The sequence below is a fragment of the Phallusia mammillata genome, chromosome 6, assembly GCF_965637545.1.
Source record: "Phallusia mammillata chromosome 6, kaPhaMamm4.hap1.1, whole genome shotgun sequence".
NCBI lineage: Eukaryota > Metazoa > Chordata > Ascidiacea > Phlebobranchia > Ascidiidae > Phallusia > Phallusia mammillata.
The window spans coordinates 11,793,470-11,808,356 of record NC_137257.1 but is presented as its reverse complement, the minus strand read 5'-3'; the positions used below and the strand labels follow the sequence as shown (position 1 = coordinate 11,808,356).

The following is a 14,887-nucleotide window of genomic DNA, read 5'->3' as shown; positions in this document are numbered from 1 at the left end:
CAGTAGCGCTGCAAGTGGAAATCGGTAGAGACAGAGCCACTTCGTTTTGTTAAATGTTCCAGGCCATCAGGCATGTCAGATACTTTGAATACAAAAATTTTCTTGTTTGTCCTCCCTGTTTAAGTGTCTTGTTTTGTGCGTAGGGCGTAGGCATGTTTGCGCTTATAAATTTTCAGGTGTGCTTTTAGAGATCCGTTATGGGACAGTGTTTTTCAACGTGTTTTGAATAACAGCAGCGCAGCACCCTTTTTACATTTAAAAAGGGTTAAATTATAATTACTAGCTAGAGCCTATACATAACTAGTAACCAGACCATACGTACCATACTTCTCAAAACATTTTTATTTTAGAGAAGAGTAAGTCTTACTTCTCTCAGTAGGTGAAATGCCACAAATATGTGTATAGCTTTGATTTGTATTTATGTGGCTTAATGCAAGCTTTTTTATTTACTGAATCTACAATTCAATCTATTTGGAAATATGCAATCCACACCAAAACCAAATAATAAGGTAAATTGCTGATTTATTGTAGATTGCATTTACATTGGGTCTGGCTGGCATTTGCAGTATTGCATATTACATTACTAGCCACAGTTTAGCAGTTTTGTGAGTATTTTAGAGTAGCCCCTATTTTTTGCTATCCGACACTCAATTAAAGATTTTGTCATTGAACTTTTTCGTCTGTTTTTAAACAACTAAAGACAGTCCAGACTCCAGAGTTCCATGATACACTAAAAATTATGTTGCAAATGTATGTGGGCATTTGTACCACATTGTGAAGTGCACATGTGTTGCTGAGGTGAAAAAATGGTAATAATCTTGCCTATTTTTTTAGCAGAATGATAGTTCGATTAGTTGTTGTGTTTGCATTGTTGTCGATTATCCAGTATTGTAATGGAAATCATAATGTTGGAAAAGCATTTGATCCTTATAACATTTTAAATGTGCCAAAATCGGCTGACAGTCTACAAATACGTAAAGCATACAAAAATCTTGTCAAAGAATGGCATCCAGACAAAAATCCATCTCCAGAAGCACAAGACAGATTTATCCAGATTCAGCAAGCTTATGAGGTAAGAATGTTTATAAACTGGTATTTATGGATGACACATTAATTGGGAACAGAAATGCGGGGACTTGGAAATAATACTGACTTGACATGTAATTTTCTGTTGATTATCGCACTTGTTTGTAAGCCACGCACTGTAGGTTTTTTTTGGTTTTTCAGCTAAACAATCAAGTAAATATTGTTTATTTAAACACAGAATTTCATAAATAAGCCAAAATTACAAAGCTAAAGGAACATGTTTTCAAAATAATGTCCACCAAACTTGCAGCAGTTTGCAAACTTTTGATGGAGCAATTAAACACTTTTAAACTGGTACTATCTATCATGTTCTATGGTTTGTAACATTTTCGAAATGATTTTTTTGGTGTTGGTTTGCCTGATATCTGGTGTGCCATGTTTGCCCTAATCGGCAAATTAAAAATATACAACATTGGTTGCAGAATTTATTGTTGATACATATACAAAGTGACTGACTCTTCTTGATTCACTAAAAAACCATTAACTTGCAACTCAATAACTTATAACTCCCTCTTCTTTACTTTCCAGTATTCCTGTAATGCATTTTTTTTATTCATACTTTTCATTTTAAACTTTTAGGGTTGTGCACATTAAACCCGTTTTATACAACTTTGGTTCAAGAACATGTTATCTATGTCTTTATTCTTTTTTTCTAAACATTGTTTTTGCACAACGTTTTGGGATAAAAATTACCAACAGGAAATCCATACAAGTTAGCAAACTGAACTCTTTTTTATTCAATTTGCCATTATTATTAATATAACACAGAACAAAGGTCCTCGGATGGTAAAACATCTGCACGAATGTTTCTGACCACACGCAAGAAAAAGAAATTGTTATGAAAATATTGGTTTTGGTTATAAGTAGTGATGGGACGGGTACCCGGTATTCGGTACTCGGTATCGATGGTATCGAACGATTTCAGTGGTATCGATACTCGTACTCGGTATCGAAATATTTTGTCCCAGTTTTCGATACCAACATGCGAGTACCGAAGGTCGGTTTACAACATAAAAACACAGGCAACTTTATGCCAAATTTGCTTTGGACAACACAAAATCGGGAAAAAGTTCCGCCCGGTTACGTATATTTTTTTCGCTATCGTGTGGAGATTACATTTTTCCGCATGTGCGTGTGTGCACCTGTACCCCGACTATGGTAGATAAATTAGCCAGTGATTTATAACAAGTACAACAATGTACTTAAGTACTCGGTAATCGTACTCGGTACTCGGTATCGAAGGTATATACATGTGGTACTCGTACTCGGTATCGGTACTCGCTTCAAAACCTGGTATCGTCCCATCACTAGTTATAAGTGCATTTAGTCCGAAACTTCAGCATACCCTAACTTTTTTACCTTTCATTGTAATGTCAAAATGTTTCCAGGTAATTTACTGTGTTTATATTGCTTGGTTTGTCTTGTTCATATTTTGGTTAAAGTTCTTTTATGATTTGCAATGGGACAACAAAACTGCATTTATCGTTGTTAAAACCGAAGACGGAATAAGGAAAAAAATACCAATCAAGATTTTAGGATTTTCATCAAGCTAAGAACAAAGTTTCCTGCTCCAAAACCACTTCTAAAATATCTACAATTTTAAAAATACATTTTAAGAAAAATAAATCTGAAAAATTAACTAAATCTTCTCAATTAACCTCTTTCTAATCTACTGGTGGCAATTGAAAGTTTTTTAAGTTGCTTGTATTTGTTTCCTGGTTGATTATTTGTTATTACAGATTTTGTCAAATGATGACAAGCGTAAACAATATGACAATCAAGGCTTTTCCACTGATGCAAACCAGCATTGGAATTCACAACAACAGCCGTCATTCAATGATGAGTTTTTTACATTTTCCAATGAGTTTTTTAACTTTGGTAAGCACATAATTTAGTGTAAAAATGTTTGTTCCCCACTTTACATTTCCACATTTTTTGATTATTTGTTAAGTTTGTATCTGTTGGACGATCAGTAATGATAATAAAACGATAAAGAAATAAACTGTTTACAGAAATACCCAGTTGGTACAGTCATTTTGCTTTGTTGTAAATCAATGTAAGCTGTTGGTTAACAAATCAATAACTCTAATCCAGGGTTTCCCAACCTTTTTACGATCTCGTTTTTTGGTGTTGGTGTGTCTGATATCTGGTGTGCCATGTTTGCCCTAATCGGCAAATTAAAAATATACAACACTGGTTGCAGAATTTATTGTTGATACATATACAAAGTGACTGACTCTTCTTGATTCACTAAAAAACCATTAACTTGCAACTCAATAACTTATAACTCCCTCTTCTTTACTTTCCAGTATTCCTGTAATGCATTTTTTTTATTCATACTTTTCATTTTAAACTTCTTTTAGGGTTGTGCACATTAAACCCGTTTTATACAACTTTGGTTCAAGAACGACCTGTATTTTGAAGATCGTAATATAACGAAACAACAGAAATAGTGACGTAACAATGACAATAGGCATCGGGAATGTTTTTTGTAAACAAAACCAGATCAACAAAATATAAGGTTGTAAATCCAGGTTTATGTGAACAAAGCGGAAGCTACTCGCGTACCACCTGAAAAGCCTTCCACTAGTGGTACGCGTACCACAGGTTGGGAACCCCTGCTCTAATCCTTGTTCTCAATAGATTATGCAGAATCTTCTGGAAAATCCATTTCTAAGAGAGAATTATATCAGAAGATTTTACCAAATAGCCATGTTACACCACAAGTGCTCTATGTTTATTCAACTTTCTGTACCCAATGCATCATAACATTGAAAACCTCATGGAAAAAGGCTGCAGCAGATTTGGAAAAACTTGGTACATTAACTTTTGTTTACTGCTGAATTGGTATAAAACATACACCTGATTAAACATTTCAACTAGGTTTGCAAACTGGCACCATTGACACAACGTTTTCATCAAGACTTGCTTCGCTGCTTGGTGTTTCAAGGGTTCCAGCAATTGTTGTCATTTTCAGGGAACAATATTCTTATTTCAAAGGCATCGTATCTTATGAAAATTTAAAGGCTTTTGTAAATTTACAGTTGCCAAGTGATTTTGTTACTATGGTAAGTAACAACAATTAACAACAGTAACAACAATTAAAGTAACAACATTTTTATTTTATTACAGGTTACTTCTGGAACAATGGATTCATTTTTGCACAGTGTGGTTGTTAGTGACAAGCCACGATCATTGCTATTTTCTTCTAACAACCGCCCAACACTTCTATATTCGTTAATGGCTGTCAAACATCACCAGTTTATTGGTGTGTAAAAATATCTGACATATTTCATAATTATGGGTCCCCTTTCCTGAAGGGGACACATTTTGATTTTACTCGATTTCTTTCTTTTTTTTTCTTTTTTCTTTTTTTCTTCCCTGAAGTTTGTCCACCCCATTTTGCCATGAAATCTTTGGTGAATTTAGATGAAACTTTCACAGATGGTAGATATGGTTGTGCAGATGTGCCATCTGCTTCGTTTGTCATGACAACCCCAGTATTTACCCCGCTAGCCCCCAAAATGTAAAATGTTGTTGGTGCGCACCACAAACGTTAGTTTTCTGCTAGCCATCAAACTGTAAAATGTTGTTGGTGCGCACCACAAATGTTAGTTTTCTGAGGTGTTATAAAGGCAACCAGACATTTGTTACCAGTGTTTGTGGGTTTGTTCGAGGATGTTTTGCAGTTGACACTTAACAGCCTTATGACGTCAGAAGCATTGACGAATGTTGCTAATAACACCTCTAGTGGTCAAAATGTTAAACATTGTCAGAATTGGATAAAATTTTACATGACTGTTGATTGGGTCATTGTGGTTTCATATTTTATACTTTTGGGTTTTAAACCCCATCAGTTACCCCACTAACCCCTAAAATGGGTGAGTGTTTTAAACGCTGTCGGAATTAGATGAAATTTTGACAGCTTGTATAATTTGTCATTTTTAGGTTTCAATTGTTGTGTTTAACCCTGTAGCCCCAATATTTACCCCTCTAGCCCCCTAAAAGGGTGAATTTGTTAAACATTGTCCGAATTGGATGAAATTTGGACAGCTTATAGAGTGTGCTACTTATAGTTGTTGTTTGTTATGTTCAACTTTGTCGCCCCAACATTTACCCCACTAGCCCCCCAAAATGGGTCAATTTTTTAACAATGTCAGAATTAAATGAAATTTGGACAGCTTGTAGAGTGTGCATTTATAGGTGTATAATGTTGTGTTTTACCCTGTTGCCCCAGCATTTACCCCACTAGCCCCCCAAAATGGGTCAATTTTTCAAACTATGTCTGAATTAAATGAAATTTGGAGAGCTTGTACAGTGCAATATTTATAGGTGTTAATTGTTGGGTTCAACCCTGTAGCTCTATCATTTACTCCACTAGCCCCCAACAGTCACGTGCAATTCGCGCTGATTTGTGTTATAGGAGCTGATTGTTGTGTTTTAGCCTATTTTCTCACTGTTTAACACTTTTTTTCTCAGATAGACCATAAAATAGAAAAACCTTCAAAAATGTATAAATGGACTGAATTTGAATAGTTTGTTCTCCATATAGCATATTTATTCAGGCACAGTACCGATCACTGTGTTTTACCTTACAACACCCGACTTTCTCATGGTTATCTCTTGAAATGTATTATTTACAACTTTGCATGTGTGGGGGACCCATGAGTTTTTGCTTGCAGAAACAGCCAAGGTTATAAAAGACAATGGATGATATGGGACCTAATATAAAATTAGTGTAGAAAATATGTGTTATAGTGTATATGCAAGGGCAATATGTGCTAAGCCACCCTTCTAGTATTTCTATGATATAATGTTTTTTTATTTAGATTTTGGCTTTGTTTCCCTTTTAAGTCCTGAGGCAAAACAGGCAGCAGAAAAGTTTCATGTCTACGGAAAGGGACCATGTTTGTTACTTTTTAAGGAAGATTCACTTAAACCTGTTGTAACATTGCAGGTAAATTATGTAAATTTTGTGTGTTGTGGTTTGTAGTTCAACTGTGGTTAATAACTTACATTTCTGTGACATCTACTTTGTTTTAGTCATCAGACATGCCACATGGTGCAGTGGACAACTTACTAGCTGCCAATCACTTCATGACTGTACCAAGATTGACATCTCAAGTGCTATTTGATGACTTTTGTCCGCCAAATAAAGGCAAACCTCACATACAGTAAGTCATTAAACATTTCCAACAATCTTTGAAATGAGTACAGCACTCTAAAAATAGTTCTAGAAAATGATGAGTTTTTTTCTGTACATAAGTAAGTATGTTGTTTCCATCACCACAATATCATATTATTGTGTAAGCTTACTTTATTATTTATTCAACCAGAAATATTGTACCAATGTGTAAACAAAATTTGGTGTTTTATGTGCTGAATTTAAAAAAAAAAAATTGTGTAACATTCTCCACATATTTGTTGTCTATGGTTTAAAGTGAATCATATATTTGGAATAGAATTTGTGCAATCCTGGCAACAAAACTTGAACCAAAAGTTGTAATGAATCTCCGACGACTGGTGGCAAGTGCAATAAGTGAGGAAGAAAGACTTTATGATTGGCTGAAATTTATGTTTGTTGATGTTTCTGTTCAATCAAAGTTTGTCAAATCGCTTGATCCAAACCAAGAAGATCTAAAAATTCCTCAGGTAGAAATTTAGTATAGGTGTTGCATTGAAAGAAAAGACAGAGTGCTTCAAACTTATTGAAATTACCACATATTTTGGTTAGGTATATATCCAAAGTTTGTTCTCTCAAAGGGTTTAGCCACAGCCCCTGAAGCTTTCCTACTTTTGTAACTTTTAGTTGGATTCACCCCCTAACCTCGAAATATTCGTTTTGGCGTTTACAAGTTCGTTCCAAAATACAAGCCCTAATGTGCTGAAATTTTAAACAGTTGTTTGTAGGGTGTTCCTTGTTTGTTATTTCCAATTTCCAATTTTCTTTATTTAAACGTTACCAGCCCATTAGTTATCTTCACAGCCCATGACATGTGTACATTGGACAGCCAGACACTGCCACTTAAAACCCCAGGGAGTGCATAGCTTGTAGAATTTGCCATTTGTAGGTGTTGAATCTGTGTTTCACCATGCAGCCCCCAAAATGTTTTACTATGTTCAAATTAGATGGAACTTAACAACTTATAGAATTTGCCATTAATAGGTGTTGATTGTTGTGTTCCTTGAAAGAAAGTGAGGGGAGGCATAAGTTTTTACCTGAAGAAACAAATATACAAGTGCAATAGCAAAATGTGCTAAGCCACCCTTCTAGTTTTATTACTGATTGAATAACATAATGAATAATGAAAAAAAGGTTTGTGTTTTGCCTGATGCTTTCTGTTAATTTACCCTTCAGGCTACAAAAATATTTGCACCTTTGTTATACTTAACCAACCAGTGTGGGGAACTCATTCGTTTTTGCTTGGAAAAATATTCATGTTAGTGGACCAAGTGTTGTGTACAGTGAATTGTTAAATATGATATAGAATATATAAAAAGGAAATATATGGGAAAGTCACCTTTCTAGTTAATTGTAAGAATCACAAACCTAATGGATACAACTCAAAGTAACTAGTGGCTATACTGTACTCAAATGAACATCATTTTGTATCAACAGTTTTTCCTATTGTGGAAACGATCTACCACACATGGGTCCGTATCGAATCATGATGCAAAATTTCTTGAGTCTGAAACAGGCGGAGAATATGGTTTCCAGAAATTACTTTCTGTTGCTCTCAAAATTAGCCAACAACAACTATTTAAACATGAAGTTAATTTAACTAGTTTACATGATGAACTGGCACCGGTAAGGAAGTTTTTAACAAAGTTTCTCACTGTAGTTGTGAAATTTTGTTAATTGTTCCTAGATGTGGTTAACCCCAAATTGTACCCAGAAATAGTAAGCAATAAGCAAAAAAACTTTAAAGTTAAACTAAAATTACTTTTTTCATGTGAAATAGGCAGTGATTTGTTTTTAATCTGTCTTTATATGTTTTTCAGAATCTTTTGATCCGCAGTTTACAATTTTGCAAGTCAAATGTGATGAAATTTATTGCTATCATGTTCTCCCTTTCTGACCAAGAGTTTATGATTTTCTTGGTGATGACCATTACAATGTTTTTGTCCATCTACTCTGTGTTGTTTAAACCGTAAGTTTATTTTTTGGTAACTGCACTAAGTGCAACATATCAAACTGTTTTTGCATTTGAACAATGTAAAGGGGTTAAAAACGTGTAATGTTGTGTTGCTTTGATCCGCCAAACACGTAATAGTTTGTCAACACATTAGATCGATGTAAATCGAGTTATGTTATTAGGGTAATTTGTTACTTGCCAGGCACAATTTATGCCTTCTGCAGTTACCACCTTTGGTGCATTTGTGACTTTGCGCAACTTAACAGTAGGATTACCGCTTCAGCAAGAGATTTAGTTCTTTAGAAATTGGACCCTGTTTTTTTAAGCAACGATTTTGATCACCTGACAGTCACGCTTATTTTGCAGCAGCAGTTTGGCTGAGTAAGCTAGATAGCAGCGGCGAAATCAGAAAACTACAAAGCTTTCGCTAAAATTACCTGTTCTTCCTGTCAATTAGATGGGTAGAGAAACCGCCAATTTTGGAAAAAGTGCTTTGCCGCATAACGCGTCGTTTTGAACGACGTGTGACGTCATAATGACGTCATTAGGGATTTCCCCCCCAAAAAATTGTTGGACCCCCCCTTTAAAAATTTCTGGATAAGCCCCTGGCTTCATATATAAACTGTAAAACCATCAGGCAATGGTAAATTTAAGCTACATTTGCCGCAACAGTTAAGTTAGTTAATGGAGTTATGTCAGAGTTTAAAGTTGATGTAACCTTGTATGTAGTTGGCCTTGCCGGTCTTCTGTTATACACTGTAGTTTGTGTTATGTGGTTTGTGTTTTCCAGCAAATGTCACATGTACATGGGCCCCCTTCTTCACTCTCTTTCATCTGTTCAGTCAAAAAAGAATGCTTTGAACTTTTTTAAATGTACACATATCGTAGTTAGTTATCAAAAGTTGATCATTGTAAAGTTTGACCCCAGCAGTAGAACCAAAGTCCCCTAGAATGTTGAATTTTAAAAATGCCTTTAGGCACTAACATACATTACCCAGAAAGCATTGTTGTTGGGTGTATTGCAAGCATTTGTAACCCTTTACCTTGAATATTTATTTTTATGTTCATAGGCCCTTTTGGTAAGAAGTATGACCAGTGGTGGGAGTCAGGCGGTTCGCACTGGTTCTGTAAAACCGTCTCACAAAATTGTATCAGATTAGCGAACCGGTTAGCATTACTGGTTACTGTCAATCGACTTTTTGTAACAGAACCGGCTGAAAAATATCACTTTTGTGATAGTACCGACTGACAAAAAATTTGAATCCCACCGCTAAATACAAACCCGCAACAAAAAATTTGCTAATTATGGGTCCCCTTCCCTGAAGGGGACACATTGATTTTACTCTAATTTTTTTTTTCTTTTTTTTCCCCAAAGTTTGTCCGTTTTGAGACCCATTTCTTGCTACTTGCAGAAACCATGTTGTTTAATGCTAATGAAAGGCATCTGTGTAATCATAAAATGAGACATGGTACATACAGATCTTCCCCCTTTTCCCCAATGGTGCTAACAGGGAATCAGTTCTTTTCAGGTTTTTTTTTATAAATCAGTTCATTCAAACTTTTTTTCATGCAAATCTAAAGTTGTTTTTTTTCTTTCAGCAAAGCACCACATCAAACCTCATCTAACCAGACAGAAGATGATTTGTCTGACAATGATGTTGAAGTTGATGTAGCTTATGAGGACGAGTATGAAGAGGAAAACCAGCAAGTTTTTTCAGGGTTTGTGTTGCGTTTGTTGTTAGAACTTGTTCTGTTTCTGTTTGGTTTAAACAGTCACAAGCTTACCATGTGAATGAAAAGCCTAATTAAATCTATCACAACAATAGTCATGGTAAACTTCACAACTTTGTGGAAGTTGTGTGACATGTGTGCCATTTTAAGCAGGATGTTGTTCTTCACTGTCGTAATTATCCATCAAAACACCCATTTTATGTGTTCGTGTACCTGTTCTGTTTCAACAAAAGATACACAAAAGTTTCAGCAATACTGATATTTCTGTTTTTATTAACAGTGCCTATTTGCTACAAAATTTTCTTAAAAAAATAATTTAGAACAAATTATTACCAGGCGATTATGCCACCAACTTAATAACTAATCGTCTCCTGTTTTTTCGTTTAAGCTTATGTTTAATATCTTTGATGATTAATTTGCATTGGTGTATGATGTAATTATGATTATGGTAGACCCAGATATAAATACTCTGTGTGAACCTGTAACATTTAGTAATTGATTTTGCACTGTGTTTTATTGATCTCATGGCTGTTTTAAAATGTTTTCTTTAAACATAGTCAAGTATTTTTCTTTCAACATTTTTTCCCAACAGATGTTTTAGTGGCTTAACCAATCATCTGATTTATGGCTCCTGATTAGTTATGTATGTTTATTTTCTGTTCTTTTTCAGATCATCAGTGGTTGAGTTAGATCCAACATCATATGTTTCCTTAGTGCTTCGTCAAGAACGTGGTCATATGACGTTTGTGTTTTTAAAAAGAAGTTCCGGTGATGATGATCAGACTTCTGAGTTTATAAATGTCATGGGAGTACATGCAAGGTCAGGAACCTGTATTTAAATCCCTTTGTACTACTTTCACAACAACATCTTTTCACACAGAAATACCAAGTTTCACTTGTCATTTTTAAATGTAAAAAACTTTATGAGTTGGTATGTTGAACTGAGAAGAACGTCTTCTGCCCAGCCACCAGGATTAAAAGGTCTGGTTATGTTTATCAAAATTAATTGGTGTAAACAACGGTGTATAATTGTGTCATGGGCATTTTTTCCTATCTAACCCGGGGTTTCCCACGTCAAGAAAAAGTGGTTCAAATTTTAAAAGTCAGCTTCTAAATCTCCTTCTATTTCTCTAAATCTAAACATTCGTTTTTTAATTCACAGGCTCTTTAAGTTAGAAATACACAATTAAGTGATCTAAAGTTTTAAACAGTGCAGATATCATGTTTATTGTTGTTCTGTACTTTCAGCACAGTGCTGATTCTTAGGCACTAAGGTGTTCTCACGTTTTTTGTGATCCATTTGAGTACATTGGTGTGGATAACAATTCTTAAAGGCTCCACCTTTCTATATTAAGTCCATCTCTAAAGTTTATCATATCACTTATAATTATATTGATTTTACTCAAATTGTTTTTGTTTTTTTTCTTTGTTTTTCTTCTTTTTTTTTCTCCCCAAAGTTTGTCCGACTCGTTTTTCCATCAAATTCTTGATGGATTTCGATGAAATTTTCACAGATGGTAGATATAGTTATGTAGATGTGCATCCCACTTTGTTTTTGTTGATAACCCCAGTATTTACCCCGCTAGCCCCCTTTTACCCCAAAGTTTGTCCGACTCGTTTTGCCATCAAATGTTTAATGAATTTAGATGAAACTTACACAGATGGTAGGTATAGTTATGTAGATGTGCATCCCACTTTGTTTGTGTTGATAACCCCACTATTTACCCCGCTAGCCCCCTAAAATGTTTTTTTTCACCCAAAGTTTGTCCGACTCGTTTTTCCATCAAATGTTTAATGGATTTGGGTGAAATTTGCACAGATGGTAGATGTAGTTATGTAGATGTGCATCCCACTTTGTTTTTGTTGATAACCCCAGTATTTACCCCGCTAGCCCCCTAAAATGGGTATTTTTTCCCCGAAGTTTGTCCGACTCGTTTTTCCATCAAATGTTTGATGGATTTGGCTGAAATTTACACAGATGGTAGATGTAGTTATGTAGATGTGCTTACCACTTTGTTTGTGTTGATAACCCCAGTATTTACCCGGCTAGCCCCCTAAAAAGGGTATTTCCCCCCAAAGCTTGTCCGACTTGTTTTGCCATCAAATGCTTGATGGATGTGGCTGAAACTTATACAGATGGTAGATGTAGTTATGTAGATGTGCATCCCCCTTTTTTGTCCGAATAACCGTAGTATTTACCCCGCTAGCCCCCTAAAAGGGGTGAATTTGTAAACAATGTCAGAATTGGCTAAAATTGGAATAGTTTGTAGAGTATGCCATTTATAGGTGTCAATTGTTGTGTTCAACCCTGTAGCCCTAACATTTACCCCATAAGCCCCCAAAGTGTAAAACGTATTTGTATGTTACTGGGCACCACAAACAAAAGATTTCTGTGGCACAATAGTGTTACAAGAGCAACCAGTTGTATGTTACTCATTTGTGACTTTGTGGGTTGCTTGGTGGACGTTTTTGTGCCATTGCAGTTCGGGGGTTGTTAACAGCCCTTTAAAATAAGAAACATTAACGGTTGTTGCTCAAAACACCTCTAGTGGTCGAAATTTTTAACATTGGCGGTTTAGGCTGAAATTTTGCAGTACTATTGATTGAGTCATTGAGGTTTCCTATTTTTTTAGTTTGTGTGTCGGACCCCATTAGTTAACCTACTAGCCCCCTAAAATGGGTCAGTTTTTTTTTTAATTGTTATCTATTGAATTGCATTATTTTCAACTTTGCATGTATGGGGACCCATGAGTTTTTGCCTGCAGAAACAACCAAGGTTATAAAAGACGATGGCTAATATGGGACCCAATACAAAATAAGCATAGGAAATATATTTATGTTTTAAAATTGATCATAGTGTATATGCAAGGGCAATATGTGCTAAGCCACCCTTCTAGTTTCTGATAAATTGCCTTTTACAATAGCACCAATAGTAATGTATACAGAGATTGTTTTTAATTCGTTACAACATGCTGTTATACAAATTACAGTTGACCATCAGCGTTCCAGTGAGGATTTATCCTGTCTCCACAGCAACACTAAAATTGCCCAACAAAGTGATTTGGAGAGCACTTTGGCTTTAAACTGTATGCATGGTACTGTGCTGGCTATAAATGGATCCAAGCACTGGTATTGTATATTCGTGCCACGAAAGGGCAGATCTCTGCCCGTCATACAAAGAAAGGACTCGCCCAAAAAAGTTCCACACAACTTTGATGATGAAACCTCCGAAGGTAACGACTCAACGAAGCCAGAAGTGGAAGTGTTGGCTGCACCTTACACGTGCAATGACTACGGTAACGCACTCATGCAATGGATGGACCATGTATGTGAGGGACAAATGCCTCGACTGTATGTGCGGCAATGGCCCGGATTGTATTTAAGGGATGACGCTTTTGATGACTGACGTGTCCCAAGTTATACACATATATTTTTTGCACAGCCTGTCGAGCAACTGTGTTTTGTTTGAATTTGTAAATGGTTACGCGGTGATATATCATAATTTATTATGTGGGGTACCTTTTGCGTCGATTACTGTTTGCATCGTTTTTTGTATTGTATTGTATACCTTCAATGTATCCTGTTTCGTGTGGTTGCTACCTATTCCTCCACTATATTGCGTATTTTTTGGAATATCTTTTGTATATTTACAAAAATATTCGACCTGTAAATAATAGTGATGGGACGATACCAGGTTTTGAAGCGAGTACCGAGTGCGAGTACCACATGTATATACCTTCGATACCGAGTACTTAAGTATAGCGTTGTACTTAGTTGTATATCACTGGCTAATTTATCTGCCATGGTCATGGTCGGGGTACAGACGTGCACTCACACATGCCGAAAAATGTAATCACCACGTTATAGCGAAAAAGATATACGTAAAGTGGCGGAACTTTTTTCCACTTTTGTGCTGTCCGAAGCAAATATTGGCATAAAGTTGCCCGTATTCTTATGGTGTAAATCGGCCTTCGGTACTCGCACGCTGGTATCGAAAACCGAGTCAAAATATTTCGATACCGAGTACGAGTATCGATACCACTGAAATCGTTCGATACCGAGTACCGTCCCATCACTAGTAAATAATGCCCAGCTGCTGTCAAGCCTATAATAAGCATGTAGCTCTTAGTATGTAATGTTCAACTTATGCAAATGTTTCTCGCAGCTGCCAAGACGAGATTTCTGCTGAATCGTATGTGGTATTTTTATCTTTCTGTTCCGTACTTGCCCTTTACGTTACTTCCATGACCATGTCGAAAAAGATGAAATTTAAAGATTGACATGTGGGTGTTTGATGCGTTTGCAAGAATTGGTGTGTCCAACTGCCAAACCATTGACAACGTTAAAAATATTATGAAGTTAAACATGGTCTGAATTGATTAAAACTCCGACCGTTTGTACAGTATTGCAGCATATAAATAACATATCAACCTGTATTAACTTCAACAGATATTGCGATCACCCACTGCAATAGAACAAATACTAATTGTCTAAATTGCACGAAGTCCGGACCGTTTGTGTTTAACAAGGGGAAATGCTCGACATACATTGTATACTCGTGCTGTAGAAAGTCTTCCACCCATTTCGTACAATTGCTTAAAATAAGACAACTGCGTAAAGGGGGTTTTGTCGCAAATTTTGGTTGTTCTTTAATTATATTGCTCTAAAATTGGGATCGCCAGTTCGACCGTATCTGCTAAGATGATTATATTCAATCCCCTACTATGAAGCTGACATGTGCAGCATACAAGGCAGGCAACGCTGCTTGTGATTCGACTTTCGGCGGATTCTCCACTGAGCCCGAGTAGCTTAGTTGATAGAGAGCGGGTCCCGGAAAGAGTCCTGTCGTGGGTTCGAATCCCACCGCAGGCTAGATTTTTCTAGCTAATGCATTGCCACATGGGAATGCTTGGGAGACCGGCTGATTCGGTATG

General features: G+C 36.1%; 1 protein-coding gene across 1 annotated transcript; it reads left to right on the top strand.

Annotated features, from left to right (window-relative positions):
- The first annotated feature begins 347 nt into the window (after nucleotides 1–347).
- Nucleotides 348–14,233, top strand: LOC145234776 (dnaJ homolog subfamily C member 16-like). The gene is made up of 15 exons (XM_080099508.1): nucleotides 348–509; nucleotides 835–1,072; nucleotides 2,826–2,964; nucleotides 3,730–3,903; nucleotides 3,970–4,154; nucleotides 4,219–4,354; nucleotides 5,916–6,043; nucleotides 6,130–6,260; nucleotides 6,549–6,738; nucleotides 7,706–7,894; nucleotides 8,089–8,237; nucleotides 9,822–9,941; nucleotides 10,624–10,773; nucleotides 10,834–10,934; nucleotides 12,944–14,233. The coding sequence occupies exons 2-15, from the start codon at nucleotides 839–841 to the stop codon at nucleotides 13,357–13,359; spliced, it is 2,442 nt and encodes an 813-aa protein (XP_079955634.1). The 5' UTR covers nucleotides 348–509; nucleotides 835–838; the 3' UTR covers nucleotides 13,360–14,233.
- The last annotated feature ends 654 nt before the right edge of the window (nucleotides 14,234–14,887 follow it).